Source organism: Myotis yumanensis, unplaced genomic scaffold, assembly GCF_028538775.1.
Source record: "Myotis yumanensis isolate MYYU_CA2020_CCGP unplaced genomic scaffold, mMyoYum1.0.hap1 SCAF_3, whole genome shotgun sequence".
Lineage (NCBI taxonomy): Eukaryota > Metazoa > Chordata > Mammalia > Chiroptera > Vespertilionidae > Myotis > Myotis yumanensis.
The window spans coordinates 189,142,264-189,163,267 of record NW_027223754.1 but is presented as its reverse complement, the minus strand read 5'-3'; the positions used below and the strand labels follow the sequence as shown (position 1 = coordinate 189,163,267).

The window sequence follows — 21,004 nt, the reverse complement described above, 5'->3', positions numbered from 1 at the left end:
TCCAAGGTTGTAAATCTAGATTTGTGTCAGTTTGCTTAGTTCTGTGTGTTTGCAGTTGCCATGCACTTGGTGAGGGTTTCTTCTTTCTTGTTCCCTGTGAAGCCCTCTCTTTCTGTCTTTTCAGGGAAGAAGAGCCCCGACCTAGGGGAGTATGATCCCCTCACACAGGCCGACAGTGATGAGAGTGAAGACGATCTTGTGCTGGACTTGCAGCAGAAGAACGGAGGGGTCAAGAATGGGAAGAGTGCACTGGGAGAAGCCCCAGAGCCTGACTCAGATGCCGAGGTGGCAGGGGCTGCAAAGCCACATGTTTCGGAGGGCCCCACAGAGGGGTACCCCGCGGAGCCCCTCGGAGGCCTGGAGCAGAAGACAACCTCTTCCATCGTGTCCTATGTGCGCACATCTGTGTTTCTGCTGACCTTGGTGATCTCGATGGTCCTGGTGCTCGTATGTGCGTTCCTGATCCCCTGTCCCCCCAGAGATCTGCACAGCACTTGGAGCCGCCACTTGAGCCCCCAGGGAGGTGAGTTGCAGGATTTTTATCCCTAATTCTGTAAAGCGTCTGATTACATTGAAAATTTCCTCCAAGTCTTTAATGTGTGTCATATAGCATTTCTTCCCCTGTGTGTAGAGCTGCCTTTAGGAGGTTAAGATTTGAAATAAAACAAAAAGATGGATTGATACAGCTCAAAAAACTTGGGAAGATCACTGCTTTGTTGTGTTTCTGTTGGCGTTGTATTTTTTAAACTTTGTATTTTTCAATTACAATTTACTTTTAATATTATTTTGTATTGGTTTTAGATGTCCAGCATAGTGGTTAGGCAGTCATATACTTTACAAAGTGTTCTCCCCAATATTTCTAGTACCCACCTGGCACCATACATAGTTATTACAATATGATTGACTATATTCCCTTTGCTGTACTTTCCATCCCCATGACTATTTTGTGACTACCAATTTGTACTTCTTAATACAACGGAATATTACTTGGCCATAAAAAAGAACGAAATCTTACCATTTGCAGCAGCATGGGCCTACAGGGTATTATGCTCAGTGAAATAAGTCAGTCAGAAAGACAAATACCATGTGATTTCACTTATATGTGGACTCTAAAGCACAAAACAAATGAACAAACAAAATTGAAACAGAGTCATAGACACAGAGAAGGGCCTGGTGGTTGCCAGAGTGGAGGGGACAGGGTGAAAGAGGTGTTGGCCTTGGTCTTAATTAGATGTAGATAGGATAGAGCATTGGCTTGCTGGGTTCCTGCTATGCAGCCAGCACTGTTCCTATTGAGCAAAGCTGCAGGAAGGACAATTTAAAGAGAAAAGTAAGGCTCAAGGCCTGGCCAGACCTTCCAGAGTCTTCTCGTATTTGCTTTATGGATAATGCCCAGGGATTATGGCTGTGTTCAGTGAGAGGAACAGGCAGAATTGTGTCTATTCTCTCTTATCTAGGAACTGAAATTCTGCCTTGTTTTTATGAAGTGCTGGCACTATGTATCCCTTTCTTTTTTTAACTGGTTTGTGGTAAGTTGCTAAGGATTTTTTTTTAATGTGTTTATCAGGTGGGGACCTGTCTCCATTGCAGTTAGCCGATGTGAATGGAGATGGCCTGCGGGATGTGCTTCTCTCCTTTGTAACTTCAAGGAATGGCAGTGCCGTCGGTAAGACACTGTTAATTTTAGAGGCTGCTCCAGGAGAAGCTCAGTGATTGGACCCATGTGAGCGAAAAGAAAGCTTCTCCCAAGGGGCCGTGTAGAAAAGGGCCTGCCCTGAATAGGAAGGCACCACGAGCTGTCACACAAGATAACCCCCAGCAGGAAGTTCCCGCTTCTAAATACCACTCAGTCAAGGAACCATAGAGCTCTCCAGCTGGAAGGAACTCTTCGTGGTCACCAGTCCAGGGAGGAAGCTGAGGCCAGAGAGGAAGCAACTTGCCCACGTGCCTGCAGTGCTCAGCATTAGTACTGAGGTTTCTTGAGTTTTCTCCCAATCCATTTTCCATTGCCTCTTAGGTTACAGTAAATGTTGACTCTCCTACCTTCCCATCCCCAGCAGAAAGCTTTTGTTCACATACTAATATATCACACTTACATCTTGCCTAGTAGTTTTCCTTTTACTCCTGTTTACTCTCTTTGTCTCTGTTCTCCATTCTGCTTTCTGCTTGGGGAGGATTATGCATGGAATATGTCAGCATCTCCCTTGCCTGTGGAATTCCAGTTGGGTTTGGCCAATGGGGAACACAGGGAAGAAATTGGAATGAGAGGGAGGGAGGAAGGGAGAGAGAGAGAGAGAGAGAGAGAGAGAGAGAGAGAGAGAGAGAGAGAATGAATGAGAATTCCTCTGGCTCCTCCCTGACGGATTACCTCAGCCTGGCTACATCCTTGATCACAGGTTGCAGCTCCTGTCAAGGTGGTCCTCTTACAGGACTTGCTTTTTCTGGATTCCAGTAATCACTTTCTCCACTGTCCCTCTGGGCCTGGGAGCAGTAACAGTTCTGAGGGCTTTACTATTCCTGGTGGTTTTCCTATACCTTGACCACATCTTGTCTCTTTAGTAAACCTTTCACAACCTATCCTAATTGAATGTCTGTTTCCTGGGACCCCAGCTGTTACACAGATCAACTGCAGAAGAAAGAAATAAAGTGTTGGGTTTTCAGCATAGGTCCACGGGAGCTTTGGCTGGTCTCGCGGCCTCTGTTAAAGGAGTTTAGAACTATAGTCTGTGAGCTGATAGAGGAACTCAAGTTTGAGGTTGAGGATGCACTAGTAACTACTCTTGAATCATTCAGGCCCTGGAATAAACATCCAAGTCTATTCTAGAAAATTCTAGGCTATGTGCCCCTCTTATAAGAAATACCTTTTGGGGGCTTGTGCCCTAAGTAGAAGCCATTTGGGGATAAATCTGTTCCAGAGAGAACCTCCAGGCAAAATGCTGACTATGTGATTGAACCTGAGTTATATTTTTTTTCCTGCCTATGACTCATTAGCTAGCCTTTGAAGTAAAACTTTTCCCCGACCCACGCTTAGATTTAGAGATTTCTTTTTCGTCATTTGTTATTTGTATGGTTTGCTACGTATCAGGATTCACAGTGACAAGGTCATAGGTTTAAGTTGGATACAATACAAACTAGCCTGATTTGGCCATAGATTGTAAAATTAATAACATCACTAATGTATGTGCTGTGCACCATATGAAGTCTATAACATATATGATGGATGAATTTATCCCTCATCTCAGTCCCATGAGGTAGACAATATAATTATTCCCTGTTTGCAGATGAGGAAACTGAGGCATAGTGAAGCTAAGGAACTTGCCCAGTGTCCCCCAGCCGGTAAATGGCAGAGCTGGGATCCAAATCCTGGGAGTCTGGCTGTGGAGTTCATGTTTTTTGACCCTATGTCAAACTGCTGCCCTTAACCCCAGACAGTGGGTTCAAAGCTCTGTGCCCCTGAACATAAGAAGGATTGCATTTTTGTTTGTTCTGTTGTCCATCCATTCATTCAGTGACTACGTATTGAATGTCTGCTGTGTACCTTAAGCAGAGCTGTGCTGGTTATATTGATCTAAACAAAATGAGTGTGGTCTTTTCCTGAGGGAGTCATGGACTAATGGGGAAGGGATAACCCATCACCATCCAGAAAAAGATGTCAGAGAATTGATGTAGAGTCATTGGGCCCCTTAGGGGGAAGGGCAGTATGTCAGAGCATCCATGAGAAGTCAGGCTGTTAACATTTATCACCACGACTTGTCATGTGTGCCACTGCTTCTGGCAACCACGGCTGAAACTGTGAGCTACCGTTTGACCCTTGTTTTCAGCTTGTGATTTTAATTAGCAGCACTGAGGAATAGGGGCCACGAAGCTGTGTTAGTTGTTGCTGTATCAGTTATTGCTGGAGGTGGAAAGTGTGTGAGATAGGTTAGTACTGAAAGTGATTGTAAAACTGGCACCAGAGAAAGTTACTATTCTGCTTTTGATTGACATAAAGGATTATTTATTGAAGAGGTGAGCTACTCCAGTCCTTTACCAGCTATCCTTGGACCTAGGTATTAAATTTTCCCAGGTAGTATTCTTTATTGATTGGGGCCAAATCAGCTAATTTCAATGAACTCTAGGCCAGGAAGACCTACCTACTGATTGTTGTTAAGTGTAATCTTAAGGTTTATTTAAGAAAATATATATATTTTTGCCCCCAGAGAGCATTTGCTAGTGATAATTAGAATCCAGGTATTTTGCTCCCTGCTCTGCAGATAGTCTAGTCTAGTAGCCTCATTTTTCTGAGCATACTTTTCCCTCCCAGTTTGGTTTTTTTATTGTTGTTGTTGTTCTCAACTTTTTCACATTCTCAATTTTTTTTTGTTCCTGTCTTTATTCAGACAACAATTGGTTGCCATGTACCAGTATTTTGTAAGGTACTGGAGGTACAGAAATTAATGCAATAGCTTTTATCCTTAAGGATGTCAGTATTTTGTTGGGCTCAGGTGACAGGCATGGGAGCAAAGGTGTTGGGGGAGGTGCAAGCGTGGAGTTGCATAAGGCAGCCTGGAGGAGGTCCAGGGCTCTTGTCCTGGACGAGATGTGTTGAGCAGACAGGACGGGACAAGCTCTGTTTTCAGACCTTGTTACCAGAAATATGGGAGGGAGCCGAGTACATAGGTGTGGGTTGCTGCCTTACCACCACTTACTTTTGGTTTTCTGGCCTCCTGCTCATCTCTACTTCTTTCCTCTGCCTCCTTTCATTTCTTCTCTCTTTTGTGTGCTTTTAGGTGTCTCAAGGCCACCTGCTGTTCTCGTGTGCCTTTCGGGGATGAACGGCAGCACACTCTGGTCTAGTCCTCTCCCTGAGGAGGCTCGAGATATTACATGTTTGGATCTGATGCCAGGAAGCGTGGCCGGGACCATCTGCCTTGTGACAGGGATGCACAAGATGTTCAGTGCATTCAATGCGACATCAGGTGAAGATCATTTGCCACAAAAAGTTTCTGCTCCAGTGAGCCATGGTCTCGGATTAGAACAGTCTGGTGGGGGAGGACCTTTCCACTCTCACATGGTGGGAAATCTGATTTACTGCTTTGGAAGGTGGTTATTTTAGGGAGATAACAGAAAGGGTTGGAATAGGTTGAGTGCTAGATCCACAGTTTAACCTGAACGGAAACTACCTTGAGGCCTTTGGTTGCTAGATAGTCTCCTTACTCTGTTCTTTGCACAAAAGACAGCTGAGCGTTGCCTCTTCATATTTGATAGCTATGGGGTCCATGTGTGAACTTGGGCATCAACTACTTAAAAATATGTCAGTGGAGAAAGTAAGGTTTGTTGAGGCATGTTGTTTGGCTTTTTATCTTCCTATTGCATGTAGACATACATGACAAAAGGTATGAAAAAGAAGTATATGTAATGAAGGCTCTTTACAGAGTCATAAGTATACTGCCGGTATGCTTGTTAACACCTTGGACTGAATAAATATCATCCTTCCCAATTTTAGAGGTTGGAGTTTGGTCCTGGGTAGTTCTGAATGGAAAAGGATTGCATGCAAGTTAACTCTAGAGCTGAGGTCATGTTGAAAATCTACGCTTGATTTCTCTACTCAGGTGAACACATGGTAGGAGGGAGAGAGAGTTAGTTTTCTGGTTGGCTGCCCTGGTGGTTCCTTAATAGTTGTAATAATCCCAGATCAATTCCTCTGTCCCAGACAAATGGGCTCCTCTCTCCCGGGGAGACGTTAGCTAGGTACTTGGGGATTTCATCTCACACTCCCTGCTCCATTCGTCCTAGTAAGGTAAAAAGGAAGTAGGAGTTACTATCTGTTGTTTGGCCACTGAGTTTCTCTTTTCTGGCCTGGTGGTGTTGTGGCCACCTTTTCAGGAGGCAGAAAGCCATCACTGTGATCAGCCTATTTGTCCTTCCCTAGGGAAAGCCATTTGGACTTTAAACCCAAACTACCTATCCAACGGTACCCTGGCTGCCCCAGGGGTGGTACTGCCAGATGTGGACGAAGATGGCGTTCGAGATCTTGTGGTTCTGGCTGTTGGGGACTCACAGGTATGCTGTATAAAATGGTCCTTGTGTTTCCTACAGGGAGCACTTTAACTTTAGTTAGTTCCTAGTATTGTTGTTATAAATGCTGCTTGAAACCTCTTATTACAAGGGCTTAGCTTTAAATCGAATGGATAAATTACCATTATGAACCCATTTCCCTGGCGGTTTCATTATGGTTCCACTAACTCTGACAGGTGGAGCTTTGCAGCCAGAGAGATCTGTGTGTGAATTCTGAATAATTATCACTTTGTAGCTTTGTGGCCTTGCTATAGACTTACTATGGTGATGTTTTTATTTTTACAGTCTATGGCCAAATCAGATTTGGTTCGTGTTGTGTCCAATCAAACCCATGACCTTGATAGGAATGACGAATAGTATTGGGACAAAAGCAGAGTGCTGTGACATTCCACTAAAACCTCCCTCTGCATTGTCACTGACTCCTCCTCTGGTACACTGAAAATCACTTGTCTTTATCTTATGCATAAGAACTCAGGATGATAAACTTTGTTAAAAGCTTTACTGAGGTCAGGATATTGATACAGTCCTCATATTTCCCAACCAGTGACTCTCACTAAAAGAAAATCCTCTAGAGTAGGGGTTAGCAAATTATTGCCTGCAGGCCAGATGTGGCCCATTGCTGTTTTTTTTGTAAATAAAGTTTTATTGGCACACATGTATTTATTATCTATGGCCACTTTCACACTGTAGTGGTAGAGTAGTTACTACAGAAACCATTTGGCTTGCAAAACCTAAAGTATTTACCATCTGGCCTTTCACAGAAAGTTTGCCCATCTTTGTTTGAGAGTAAGGTTGAGAGTGGCCAGGCCAGGTATGTGATGTTATGATGGGGGATCAGTGTCTGCATTGATTCTTGCTGGGACCAAATATTACTGAGGATTTCTGGGTATGAGAGCAGAGACCAGGGGTCAGCTGTCGTGTGTTTAGCTCTGAGCTAGAATTCTGGTCTCAAGAGACTGTTCATCAGCCAAAACTGTACTTCAGAGAAATTGCCTGAGCTACCGTCAAGATGCCCTTTGCGGGTGTCTAACATTTGCCTCTCTTTCTTACTTCCAGGGAATAAAGTAAAGCACTTGGGCTAGGTGTTTTCCAACTTTGGAAAGTGTTTCTGAATCCTTAGCTAACAATGAAGCGATGATTATGTGGAGAAACTATGATGGGGAAACAGTAGGGCTTCTGTTGACTGGACCCCCTTCTTTCAATTCTTCAGCCAGATGTGTGCTTTCTGCTGGTGTCTGGCCAGACAGGGAGTCCAGTGGGCCGGCCTGTGAAGTACAGCATCGTGGGAGAGGGGAATCTGATTGGTCCTCAGGTCTACATCACCGCCAATGGGGCTGTCTACATCCTCTTTGGCTTTGGTAAGAAGCAAGGCTGGTTTTTGCTACTGTTCCCCATGGATGTAGGTGATTAGGCTTCTTTTGTGAGACTGGTGAAAGCTGGGGAATTGCTGACACCAGCCCTTTCATCACCTCCTATAGCAGGGAGTGCTCACTGCCCCGCCTATTGTAGGTCATTCACTCTGCTCCCCCTTTGCTGCCTTCTCCAAAGAGAAGACTCTTTGTCCAGCACCTATATAATCATTCCCGGTTCACTCCTTGTTGGACCAGTCTGGGCGGGCTATGGTAGACCCATCTCATCAGGCCCTAAGTCTCTCTCAGATCCTCATCCTGGGGGAGGCCTATTAAATTCAGCTTCTCAGTGTTGGCTCTTCCTGTGATGCTAGGAAATATCCAAGCTGTCGCCCTGCGGGACATTTTTGTTCAGGCCCAAAATCGAGACAGCTCACCACCTTCTCTGCAGATAGAAGAGCCAGAATGGGAGAAGCGAAGATCCATCAACCTGTCAGAACTCATTGACATTTACAGGTAGGACCTTGTCATTGAGCTTTCAAGCTCTCACGTGCCATGGAGTCTCTGAGTTTGGTTGGGCTGGTGAATATGTGGGCAGAGGTTTGGGGGGAAGCAGTGATAGTCTTAAGCTATTACCTTCTTTTCCGGTCTCAGTGAGTGAGAAATTTTCTCGATAACATACTGTGTTGCTATCTGTGTGTTAGTGACTATGATGTGTGACCCCTTTGCACGTAGGTTGGAAAGAAGGATATTGGTTTAGGTTCTGAGTTGGGGTGAGGCTGGGGAACTTTAAATTAGGGGGATAGGTTTATTTAAAATCACTGTCAAACTGCTGAAATATCTACCCTCCTTTTCCTGTATTTTTCTCTTAGTTGAAGAGTCATTTTGGCAGAAGCAGGAATAGCATGCATGAAATTTTTTTTTTGATTTTAGTTTCCTTCTTAACTAAAAGCATGTAGTTTGTCATATGCAGTGGATTTTACCCATCTACACTAATAAAAGACAAACATGCAAATTGACCGTACCTTCACCACGCCTTAAGCCACACCCACCAGCCAATCAAAGCAACTATATGCAAATTAACTCAACCAAGATGGCGGCTGGCAGCCACTGAGCTGGAGCAAGCAGGAGGCTTGGTTGCCCCAATGATGGAGGAAGCCAAGCTTCCCGCCTTCCACGGCCCAGCTCTGAGCTCCACTCAAAGCAACAATATTTCAATTATAGAAGGTAAATAAACCCCAGATACCTGCTTTCAGCCCGCCGTGGCCACGGAGCTGGAGCGAGCAGGAGTGGGTTGCCCCTGGTGATGGAGGAAGCCAAGCTTCCCTCTTACCCGCCCTAGCTGGCTCTGAGCTCCTCTCAAGGCTACAAAGTTTCAATTATAGAGGGTAAATAAATCCCAGAATTAAAAAAAAAAAAAAAGGAGAGGCTGGGAGCTTCTGTCGTCAGGGGGGCTTAGCCAGCCTGAAAACGGCCCTCAGCCCCTCACCCAGACTGGCCAGTCACCCCAGTGGGGACCCCCAACCCTAAAGGGGGTGTGGCCAGCCTGCAAACAGCCATCAGCCCCTCACCCAGGCTGGCCAAACCTCCATGGGGTGAGGGTCCCCATTGGGGGGGGTCTTGACCAGCCTGCAAACAGCCATCAGCCCCTCACCCAGGCTGGCCAGGCACCCCAGCAGGACCCCCACCCTGATCCGGGACACCCTTCAGGGCAAACCAGCTGGCCCCCACCCATGCACCAGGCCTCTAGCCTATATAATAAAAGGGTAATATGCAAACTGACCCTAACAGCAGAAGGACTGGGAATGACTGGTCACTATGACACACACTGACCACCAGGGGGCAGACGCTCAATGCAGGAGCTGCCCCCTGGTGGTCAGTGCGCTCCCCGAGGGGGAGCTCTGCTCAGCCACAAGCCAGGCTGATGGCTGCCAGTACAGCGGTGGTGGCAGGAGCCTCTTCCGCCTCCTCAGCAGCGCTAAGGATGTCCGCTAAGGATGTCCAACTGCAGCTTCGGCCTGCTCCCCGCTGGCAAATGGACATCCCCTGAGGGCTGCCGGGCTGCCAGAGGGATGTCTGACTGCCAGCTTGGGCCCGATCCCCCAGCGAGAGGGCCTAAGCCAGCAGGTGGACATCCTCTGAGGGGTCCCAGACTGCAAGAGGGCATAGGCCGGGCTGAGGGACCCCCCCCCCCCCCCCGAGTGCACAAATTTTTGTGCACCGGGCCTCTAGTTTAGTAATAATTGTCTTCATTCTTTGATACTGGGAGTTTTCAATCATTTTCTGAGGCAGTGTCCTATTGTTCCAGTGAATTTGACAGATGTTAAATGGTCCCAGTTGTGCAGAGAAAGAAATAATATGATGCTGTGTGTATTTACCAGAAGTCGCTGTCCACGCTTAATGGCAATTTCAGGACTCCTGCCCAGATCCGCACCTCCCTTCCCTGCTGCTCTCTTTGGCTCTGTTTTCTTTCCCAGAGTGTCCAACATGAGTGGTGTGTGGCACCTCTGTGAGTTCCTTATGAACTTGTGTGGATTTTCTAGGGATTCTTGGTTTCTAAAGGTAGGAAAATGAGAGTTCACTGAACAGCAGACTTCACCTAATTGTGGGAGATGAATATAGAAGTTATACAAACCTATATACCAAGAGAAAAGGTCAGAACAAGTGGGTCAGGAGCCTCATCTAATCCAGAGACTGACTGTCGGGGTCTTGGTGATTCAGCGACGGTGTTGAGCTGCTCCAGATGGTGAAGGCACCGGATTCCAACTGCAGCAACCTCCTGATCACAAGCGGACAGGCCCTCGTCCTGCTTCGGGGGCAGAACCTCACACCACACTGGACCCTGAGTCTCCAGGGCCTACACAGGTTGGCAGTGCGCTCCTTCTCACGTTTGCTGCTTTGAACCACTTCCCAGAACAATTGTTTGATATCTGGGGCTGATGCAGGAGAAGGGAGGGAAGGAGGTCCTTGTTTTTCTCGTTTTCTTACTCACCGTCACTCTCATACCTTGTTCTCATTTGTAGCCAGCCCACTCCTGGGTATTTCACTGACGATCAGACGTTAGACTTCCTCCTGCAGATACAGGATGGAGTCGGGATGAAAAAGGTAAATCCCTGGGACTCAAATCAGTCAGAACACATATAAAGTATATACGTTGTGTGCAGCTTTGCGCTAGGCACTGGGAGAAATAAAGAGAACCTAAAATAGGTTCCTTCCTTCAAAGAACTCAAAGTCTAGCTGAATGGATCAAGTGAAAACTCACAACTCGGTGCTAAAGTCTGTAGCATTGGAAGCTTTTCTGGCTAACCTTCCTCCTGCACAGGAGACCTTCTCGTGGATTCCTCACTTACAGCGAGGCAGTAGGAGCCTTTTGCCATGGGGGAAGGCAGGTGTAAATAAATGTAATACTCTGTGCATCCAATATACACCTAAGATTTCAGAGAAGGCAGGATGTCTGTGGAGGCTGGGTTGTTATGGAGGACTTTATAGAAGAGGGAAGGATGAGCAGGGACTTGAAAGTTGAAGTGTATCCTGTGAGAGGGGTGGATGGGGAAGCATGCCAGGCCAGGAACACCAAGAGAGAGGCCCAGCAACAGAAAGGCATGGCATGTCCCGAGGACACGGGATAGTTCTTTCTCATTTTACGTGAGTTTGCGTAACGTGAGGATATAACGATTGGATAGGCAGTTTTCATTTCTTGAACATTAGAAGCAGAACAAGAGTTTTCACGTTTTCCTTTTGATAATTGACCTAGCTTTTTGGTTTATCTTCACTGTAAAATATGGATCTATATATTGCTCATAGTTCCCTGAGAGCGAATTCAACACACACTCAATCATCACCTCTAAAGGGTGCCCAATTCTGTGCTGGATACGCAGATGATGTGCTGGAGAACACTGTGAATGAAGGCCAGGCCACTGTCTGTAACTCATAGTCAGTGGGGTGCTGTTCGCACACAGCTCTACCACATTGTGCTGTAATGGAGGCTCCACTGCCGCGGGGACATGGAGAGCAGATGAGTGAAGGAGTCAAGAGATGCTTCATGGTGGTCGGGGGTTGGATGTGCAGAACCATAGGGGCAGAGAAGAGGTTTCCTGGATGGACGGATAAGGATGGGCTGAGAGTTCCCGCCAGGGAGGTCAGGATACAGTCAGCTGATGGAGGGTGTTGAAAGCAAAACTGCAGAATTTGGGTGAGGTGTGGACACTATAGGGTTTTTCGGTCACGAGCAGAGGACAGATCCGATGATCAAGTGTCACTTCAGGGAGAGCCTTCTGGAAGCAATGTCTGATTGTCTTTCAAAGGAACTTCAGGTAGAGATTGGAATGTTCATTGGCATTCCTGGCAGGACTGAGGGAGAGGGTATATAGAGTAGGTTGGTTAAGACCTGGGTTTTAATCCTGGCTCCACTGTTTATTGGTGACCTTGGGCCATTTACATAATTTTTGCCTAGCTGAAGTTACTGCATCTGTAAAATGGGTAACAACACTGCCTGCTACTTCATAGGGTTATTGTGGCAGCTAAATGAAATAATACGCACGACTGGATAAAATTGTTCAGTGCTGTGTCTCTAGACTTCTTTTCTTCCCAAGACTATCAAAGGGAATCTTGAACTGTGAGCCCATTTTCCTGTCTGCTCACTCAGAGGAGTTTGTCTTCCCAGGACCTATGTGAGGCTGAGTCTGAGCATGGGCGGAGAAGGGCAGGACCCTAGAGACTGGAAGAATAGGGAAGTGATGGTGGAAAGAGGTGTATGTAGTCTTTTCCCCACACTGAGGAACAGAGACACTGAGGAGAACGGGCGAAAGACACTGGGCTAGAGGTAGATGGGGGAGTTTTGTCAGGTGACAGGCTCTGCAACTGTTGGGTGCGAGGTGTTTGTGGGGAAGGGAGCTAGAAATGCTGCCAGGGATTATGGATTCAGTTTCTAAAATTATCCTGTGAGAGATGCAGCTAAGGAGTGCGTTTTCTCTTAATTTATTTTTCGCCTGTTTGGACTGTGCTCTTTTAAATGTGAGACTACCCTGGGGCTGAGCTACACATGCCACAAAGCTCTCAGCACAGCGCACAGGACACGGTGTTCACTACATCATTGTTCTGAAGCGTTGCTGCCGCTGTAGGAGGGAAGGAGCAGGATGGAGCGATGCTGTTGGCGTCTGTTTCAGCCTGTTAATAAATGTTATTTGAGTGTGTGTGTGTGTGTGTGTGTGTGTGTGTGTTCCCTGGGCCTGGTGTGTGTGTGTGTGTTCGTGTTCCCTGGGCCTGGTGTGTGTGTGTGTGTTCGTGTGTATGTTCGTGTTCCCTGGGCCTGGTGTGTGTGTGTGTGTGTGTGTGTTCGTGTGTGTATTCGTGTTCCCTGGGCCTGGTGTGTGTGTGTGTGTGTGTGTGTGTGTTCCCTGGGCCTGGTGTGTGTGTGTGTGTGTGTGTTCATTCCCTGGGCCTGGTGTGTGTGTGTGTGTGTGTTCGTGTTCCCTGGGCCTGGTGTGTGTGTGTGTGTGTGTGTGTTCGTGTGTGTTCGTGTTCCCTGGGCCTGGTGTGTGTGTGTGTGTGTGTGTGTGTGTTCGTGTCCCCTGGGCCTGGTGTGTGTGTGTGTGTGTGTGTGTGTGTGTTCGTGTTCCCTGGGCCTGGTGTGTGTGTGTGTGTGTGTGTGTGTGTGTGTTCGTGTTCCCTGGGCCTGGTGTGTGTGTGTGTGTTTTCCCTGGGCCTGGTGTGTGTGTGTGTGTGTGTTCGTGTGTGTGTTCGTGTCCCCTGGGCCTGGTGTGTGTGTGTGTGTGTGTGTGTGTGTGTGTTCATTCCCTGGGCCTGCTGCCCTTCTGAGGACGGGCTCTCCTCACTGTCTTCTCTCTCACAGATGATGGTGGTGGATGGGGACTCTGGCTCTGTTATTTGGAATTACACTGCTCCATGTCACTTGAAAAGAACACCGACCACCTCAGCAGTTACTTCAGACCAGAAGTCCGTCTTCCTCTTTTGGGCTGAAGGGCTGCCAGCTGCACCTTCCAATTCCGTGAGTGAGCCGGGGAGGGTCCCTCTGTCACTTTGTCGGGTGGTGGCCACTCTGTGGGGCTGGCTGGGTCTGAAGTTGTCGTTAGACCAGCCACACCTCCAGGTGGTTGTGGGTAGAACAAAGCAGCCTTTGAGTGGGCAGAGCAGGAGCCTGCTTCCTCCTGAGCTCTGCTTCCCGCCTTTGCCTTCCAGCCACGCCATGGGGCAGCCAACCACAGCCCCTTGGCTGCTGCTACAACAGAGGGGCCCAGCTCGGCTGAAGTGAGAGTTCACTTGGGGAGACTGTGGGAGAGAAGATCTGACACATAGAAGGCGGATTTTAGAACGTCTTACGTGCCATATTGTAGTATTTTGTTGCTGAGTCAGGCAGAATAAGAGGTGCCGCTGAGTTTTTAGGGAGACCCACCTTGATTTCGTTCAACACATGTTGACCAGTACCTACTCTGTGCCAGGTACCACATTCTCTGTAGGGACCTCAGGACACACTGGAAACAGTGCTGAACCTCTAGAGAAGAGAGATGGTCCCCAGTGATGGGGGCACGCAGAGACCGAAGGAGGAAGAGCCCTGAGCTCACCAACTGTGTGCTGTCAGACAAGTCAGTTAACTTCTCTGAGCTTCGAGCTCTTTATCCGTGAATGATGGTGCTAATATATTCCCTCTTATCGAGGATCAGATTGACTTAATATCTAGATTATAGTCTTAACTCTGCTATTCCCTAACATGTGACCATGGGCAGCTTACCTAACATCTTAACTTTTGGGGTTTTCTCATGTAATAAAATGAGGGGTTTGGACCAGATGACTCAGATGTAAGCATCTGAAAAGAACAAAGGCGGATGTTACAAATGTGGAAATAGGAAACAGAGAATTTCAGATGGAAGCGAAAAGGAGATTCATTTTGTCTGGGAAGATTAGAGAGTTTTTCATGGAAGAGGTGGCATTCAAGTGGGGTTCCTAAGCGCACACAGTGTTCTAACAGGAGGAAAGGAGCTGGGTAGGGGAGTTGTCTGAGGGAAGGGGGGTAAGATGGGCAGAGGTTAAATAGAGCAAAGTGCAGCATGTGTTTAGGTAGTCACCAGACATTCTCGAAGCATGGGGTGGGCAGGTAAGTCATTGTAGGAGGAGGCTGGAAACAGCAGATTTGGATTAAAGGGTGTAAGACCTTGGTTTTCATGCCAAGGAATTTGGGCCTATGCTGTAGGTGGTGAGGAAGGAGTTTGGCTGTTCTCTTGTCCTGGTAGCTAAGCCAGAGATCTGCCCCATCATGCCTGGGACCTAAGGGTGTGTGGAAAAGCCCTCTTCCGCTCTGTGAGCGTGTGGTGGGAGTGTGGTGGCTGCTGGCCTCCCGCCCACACTTCTCCTCAGTGGACTCCATGTGCTGACAATATAGAAGCAGGGGGGATAGTCATTTTTCAGGGTTTCACTTCCTCCTCGAGGGGAGACCCAAGAGGATCCCAGGAAAGGGGTGGTGCTCCCGGGGAGCTCAGTAGAGCAGCCACGGCATTTTTGTGCTGTAGCCACTGCGTGGCTGCACCGCGTGCTCCTGCCGGAGATCATCCCTGCACAGCAGTTACTCTGCTACAGGAAGTTCCAGTGTGCATTTATCCTGCCACAGGGAGCTTGGAGACTGGCACTCAGGCCTTGGAATTTTTGTTTTATAATCAATGACTTGCTCTGTCTGGTCAGCCTTCTCTTCATTTCTGTAAATAAGATTTTTGTGACTCATATCCTGACACTTGCAATTGGCTTTACTATCCAATGAGAGGAAATGTCGTTAGCACATTATATTTCATACATAGATAATCGCTGTCTGCACACATCCCCACCTGCTGCAGGGTATGAACCAGCACTGGAATGCTCCCGGAGGTGGGAGACTGTGAGGTCTCTACCTCAGATTTCTGTCCCGGGGCATGTGCATTACCTGTCTTCCTTTTGCTTTTCTTAAAAGGGAGAAAGCATTTTCTAACCACAGTGGTTTGAAGAAGTTATTGATAAGTTAGTATTTTGAGCTCTTTGGAACATGTCTCATACGTCTGGGAGTTTCTCCTTGGGATCAGGGCTTAGCATCTGAGAGAAATGAGTAACCTCACTGTCTCCTCTGAGGACTGTCACGTGTGGGAATACAGAATTACTTTTCCTTTTCCTTTTTGCTCCTCATTGTCAGGATGTCATCCTAGGAACTGAGCCACCCAGCCTTCACCACCTTTACCTCCTGCATCCGGAGTTCCCCTCAATTCTTCTGGATCTGGCCAATGCCACAGGCACAGTAACAGCTGCAGAGGGTCAGTCCTGGTGACGGTGGGAGTCTGTGTACACAGAGAGGGGAGCGGATGTGCTGCTGTGTGTGAGAAGACCGGGTCCCCAAGGGAAGGATGTGTGCTTTCAGACGGGGGGTGCTGAGCCACTGGTTTTCCTTGGTGTCTCTGGTGCCCAGGGCCATTGCTGGAGCGTTCCCTTTGGGAAGTGCACCAGGCTCACAGGGTGAGGACCCACCTCCTCTGCATCTGCCACAAGCTGAGGGGGAAGTGCAGTGCCATTCCCAGAGGGCTCTCAGTGGTGGGGATTCCTGCAGCCACTCACTCAGCAGATGTTTATTGAGCACCCGTTGTATGCCAGGCACTACACCAGGGGCTGTGAGCACAATAAGAGTAGTTTCTTGACCCTCGAGGAGCCCAGGCTTAGAAAGAATTAACTGGAGGGATAGGATGGAGGTAGACTGTTTTCTCAGGGCATGGGTTTAGGATCAGTGGAGACTCTTTTGACTAGTAAAAGGGAACATGCCCATTGCCTAGAAATGGCAGCCAGGAGAAAAAGCAAAGGGAAAAAGACCACTCGTCATGACTGTTAACATTTGGGGAAGTGTTTATATATGTATCTAAATAGTATCATATAGCAAAATTGGGGTCATATATTAGGGACCTTTAACTCCAGAAACGGAGCCCTGAAAACCCAGCCACTGCTACCTGCCAGTCTGGAGGTGTCTGATGGTCTTGCCCCAGAGGTTCCTTCTTCAGGCTGGCCTCAGGGAATCTGTTCCTGCTGGGGGTGGACGGGGAAGACCAGGCTGGTCACGTTCCTTACGTCTTTCCATATTCTCTTGCCCTTCAAAGACTTGCTTTCTCCTTAGAAACTTATTTGCCTTAAGGTCGAAGTTAATGCATTCTGGACTTACTGGGATACATTGGGAACTTGCAGACACCTCTCCACAGGATTTGTGTGTGGTAGGGGGCCAAGTAGGGAGCTGTCAGCTTACAAAATCCTGCAATTTGATCTAAATGAGCGATTTTTTAAATATTAGCATAAAATACTGTTAGTGCACATTTAATAATGGTAATCAAGAATCAAGACCATTTTTATTACAACACATATTTTAAAGATGAGGCGAAATAAACACTGGCTAGGTAATAGCTTATATGATCATGTGCTGACAATCTAGGATTTCTCAGAGTTTCTAGCTTGTTGTGCTCACTTTTCTACCAAATTGGCACCATAGTTGGTATAGCCTCTAGTTTCCTGATTTGGGGCTTTCTTAGAAGCAGCTGAAGAGAAACTATGGTACAGTTCGGCGACCTTACCGAGTAGCTGGCTGTGCGGGTCACAGCAGCCCGAGACGTTGGTCCTGTGGCGAGATGTTTCAGAGCCTCATTAAAAATGTGTGGGTCCCCATGAAGCCCTACTACCCCCAGGTTTACCAGGAGATCTGGGTGAGGATGGGGCTGATGGGCCTCATCGTGTACAGGATCAGGAGTGGGGATGAAAAAGCTAAAGCTCTGAAAGGTTCGAGTGCCCTGGCTGCTCAAGGTCATCACTAGCAGCTGAGCCCAGTGCGCAGCGGGGGAGCGTCAGCTCGCATACACCTTGGCTGTTAGATGGGGGCGAGGGACACGCCGTATCTAGAAGTGCCCTTTCCTTGCTGGCATGAATAAACATACCTGTGAGACAAAAAAAAAAAAAAAAAAAAAAAGAGAGAGAGAGAGAGAGAGAGAGAAAAAACTATGGTACAAAAGCTGAGAAGAATGTGTTGCTTTGCTGGCATCCAGCCCTTCGCCACTACACCCCACCGTTTAGCTCAGTGCCTTGCGTCTACAAGGTGCTCAGTAAACTTCTTGTATGAGTTACTGAAGGAATAAATGAACGATTGAATCTGCTTGCCGAACCAAACCACTCTTCTGTTAGTGGAAGTCTCTGGTCCTTGTTAACTGCTCTTGTTTTTGTCCTTCCTCAGTTGGAATTAACGACCTCTGGAAAGATGCCTTTTATGTTACCAGGACAACAGGGCCAAGCTCCAAAGGCCATCCAGCACCCCTGGTGGTCAGCAAGCTTAGTCTGCGGTGGGCACTGATGGAGGGCCAGATGGTCCAGCTCAAGGAGACCACCCCCAAAATTGGCCGTGGGGAGCTGCGACGATTCCTCTCTAGGATCAAGTTTGTTGATTCTCCCTTGCAGGTGAATAGCTTCTGACACAAATATTTGGTTACTATTGAGGGTTTAGGACAAATTCTACCAGCTTCAACAGTGCTCTTTAGAAAAGAGAGAGAATGGGAGCCTCTTGAGTAGCTGGGTGTCAAGAACCAGTTGTTTCAGACCATTATTATTCTCTAAGGGTGCTTCATTACCACTGAGAAATGATGCTCAGTTCTTTTCAGAGGGAGATGGTACCACCTCCCTTAAGGGACATTGGTGGGGCCATAGTTTTTATTGTCCCAGTGACCGAGGTGGGTGGATACTACTGGTGTTTTCTGGGTAGAGGCTAGTGATGCTGACATGCTGGGCTTGTGGCAGTTACATAGAATTTACCTTGCTCAAATGCTAAAACCCTCCTCTGTGGTCTAGTTCAATATTGAAGAGCTTATCATGGAAAAAAGAGCAAGTCTCTAGGCCTTTATGGAGGGACACTTATGAGCTGTTGGAGCTGCACAGAAGGACAGGAAAATAGAGGAGTATTCTGACCTTTAGGTTTCCTCCATTTCTGTAGCATGAAGAAAATTCCAGCCACTGATACTTGCACCTTTCCCTAGATCTAGTCGGATGCAGCCTTTAGTTTAAGAAGAAGTGAGCAGAACGGATGCTGTTTCTCTCCTGTCAGTATAAAATCAGTGCTTTGGAGAGAAGGAAGACGACTTCACCCTCCTCTTGCCACCTCTGCGTGGTGGTGGCAGAGCCCTTTGGAAGGCACGTTGGAGTTCTTCGTAACGGCACGAACCATGTGGTCGGGGTGTTTCACCTACTTTTTCAACCTGTGCATTAACCCCCCCACCTCTAGGCACTCTGTGTGGATAATTTGGAAATGTGAATCTAATAATTGTTTTGGTTTTTGTATGTCTAACTTATAAACTCTTGCTGGGAGGTTCCAGGGAAGTTCCTCACTGGAGCATTTTGTTTTGCATCATGCCATATGTGTGTGGTTTTCAGCGTTGGGATGAAATATTTTCTAGCTATGTCCTAAGCTCCAGGGACTCAGTTTCTTGTCCTGAAATACATTTGGTTTGTTTGGTCATCTTGAGGCTCCCAGAGGCCTGCCTCTGATGGTCAGAGCCACTCATCATTCCTCTCCTCATACTTTCCCCACCTGTTCCTCGGCTTTTTCCCAACCTCAGCAGAGTGAGAAAGACTGATAGCGGGAGCCAGGGTGAGCCACCCTACATTTACCTCTTCCTTATGTATCCTGTCTCCTCACCCTTCCCACGTCTATATATTGACCAACCATAGAACCACCATATTCCCATCAGAAGGGGAGCAAATGATGAGGTCCACATGTTACCCTGTGGTTTTAATTGTTCTGCCGGTCCTCATCCTTTTTACTGCAGTAACGTTGAAAGTGCTTATGTGTATGCTGTCCTCAACATCGAGGAAAACTGAAGTCGGGAACAACTGAGGCAGATCCGCTCCTCTCTGCTTCATCTCTACTCTGATTCCTTAGCATTTCCTCCTTACCGCTTCTCTTTTGGTCTCCTTTATTCAGGGATATTTTTGCTTTGCTTGCATGAGAGCAGAGCTGTTTCTGGATCTTTCCTCTTGCTCCTGAGCCCAGGATGCATCTCTTTTGCCCTGCACACCTCTTTTCTGGTAGAATCTTTGAAGCATTGTATTTTGAGAAAAACTCCTATGTAAATACTGTAACTTTTATAATTGGTTAAGTTCTTTAGAATTTTCTCCAGTGGTTCTCCCTTCTTCTACTAAGTTCTCTCCTAAACTTCTAGGTCATGTCTATTTAGCCGAGATCCCGTGTTAACTGGAGGAGAACTGCTTTCCCTCGTGAATAGTTTCGATAAGTCATCTCTGAGTGCCACTCGGGTTCTCTCTTTACTTGAGGCCATATTTTTTAACTTGTGTTAATAAAGGAATTCAGAATAGAGAGAGATTACAGAAAATTAGGGAGCCTACATTGATGGGATAGGATAGTAACTACCCTGTTAGGCATTATGACATCACAGAAGGTTGGTAGCAATAGCTCCCCTCAGGCATGTAGGCTGGCCTGAGGTTGGCCTTGCTATAGGTTTCTGGGCACCTTGCTGCCTTAAGTCTGTGAAAGCAAATTTGGTTTCAATACTTTGGAAGGCATGTGTTGGGGCATGAGTAGGTCAAGCTTATTACAAACTTGAGGGACCATTAACAGTATACCCAGGAGTCTGGGGATGATTCCAGATGTACTTCTAGGGTTTGAATCTACCTGGATAGAAAAGAGTAAGGTCTAGTAGAGAATTCTAAGACTCATTTATAGTTGACAGAATACCTAAAACTTGAGGCCCATGTGGGCCTCAGCCTGGTTCTCTATCCATGTTGAGGCCTTTAGGCAGGAGTAACATGTGAAGTTGTTTTCTGAGGACCTGGTTTAGGGGGATTGTTTTAGGTAGTTGTGCTGGGTGAATCCCAGAAACAATGTAAGAGGAAGCTAGAAAAACATAATGCCCCTAAATTCTTCATGGTGTGTTTGCAAATTAACATAGATTGTTTTTACTGTGATAAGTTTGACTCTCTTTGCTAAACATGGTACAAGCTCTAGGTTTCCTCTCCCTCTTGCAGCCAGTACAGGAGGTGTAAATGGCGGCAGAGATGGTGAAAGCTTCATCTGACCAGTGTGGCTGCGGGTTTCTTGTTCAGTGTGTCTCTAAACAACTTTTCCTCTCAGGCAACCACCCACCCAGATTTCATTCTTCATTTCCAACATGGGGTTGCCAGCAAGGCCAATGTGACAGTTCCCTAGAAATAGTACTGACTTCTGCAAATGCAGGGGTCTTTCTCCTCCCAGTCTCTCCTCTTTCCTTCCCTTAGAAACCCTCTCCACCCCCCAGATGGTGTCTGCTACCCTTGAATGTGAATTGCTGTCCTTATTGCCCATGTTAAAGAAGAGCCAGCTGGTTGTGTTGTCAGGAAGTACTATTTAAAATGTGAACTGTTAGGTCAATGGGGGGAAAAGGAGACATATGTAATACCGTCAACAATAAGGATTTAAAAATAAATAAAATGTGAACTGTTACAGAACAAATAAATACCATGAATAGGAACATACTTGTGTGCCATTCTCATTCTTAACTATCAAGGATGGTTTGTTTTCCCCTGTGGATGGGTGAGAAGGTGGGGATCGAGAGAGG

General features: G+C 47.0%; 2 protein-coding genes across 3 annotated transcripts in view; both read left to right on the top strand.

Moving 5' to 3' along the window:
- Positions 1-20,917, top strand: part of FAM234B (family with sequence similarity 234 member B) — a 27,290-nt gene extending 6,373 nt beyond the window's left edge. Inside the window, exons 2-13 of one of the 2 annotated variants that reach the window (XM_070410661.1) lie at positions 125-523; positions 1,568-1,666; positions 4,770-4,958; positions 5,912-6,042; positions 7,268-7,415; positions 7,781-7,922; positions 10,128-10,271; positions 10,430-10,511; positions 13,258-13,413; positions 15,577-15,694; positions 17,638-17,858; positions 18,431-20,917. In XM_070410661.1, the coding sequence (XP_070266762.1) occupies positions 125-523; positions 1,568-1,666; positions 4,770-4,958; positions 5,912-6,042; positions 7,268-7,415; positions 7,781-7,922; positions 10,128-10,271; positions 10,430-10,511; positions 13,258-13,413; positions 15,577-15,694; positions 17,638-17,858; positions 18,431-18,436 (1,835 nt within the window). In that variant the 3' untranslated portion in view covers positions 18,437-20,917. Of the gene's footprint in view, positions 1-124; positions 524-1,567; positions 1,667-4,769; positions 4,959-5,911; positions 6,043-7,267; positions 7,416-7,780; positions 7,923-10,127; positions 10,272-10,429; positions 10,512-13,257; positions 13,414-15,576; positions 15,695-17,637; positions 17,859-18,387 lie in introns of both variants that reach the window. The other variant, XM_070410660.1, reaches the window with a different exon arrangement.
- Positions 15,707-17,627, top strand: LOC139007320 (ATP synthase subunit ATP5MPL, mitochondrial-like). The gene has a single exon (XM_070410662.1). It carries the CDS (start codon positions 17,042-17,044, stop codon positions 17,222-17,224), a length of 183 nt encoding a protein of 60 aa, XP_070266763.1. The 5' UTR covers positions 15,707-17,041; the 3' UTR covers positions 17,225-17,627.
- Positions 20,918-21,004: the final 87 nt, after the last annotated feature.

Bases quoted from the DNA above. Each gene is read 5' to 3' on its own strand.
- LOC139007320 (XM_070410662.1), top strand. From the start codon at position 17,042: ATGTTTCAGAGCCTCATTAAAAATGTGTGGGTCCCCATGAAGCCCTAC.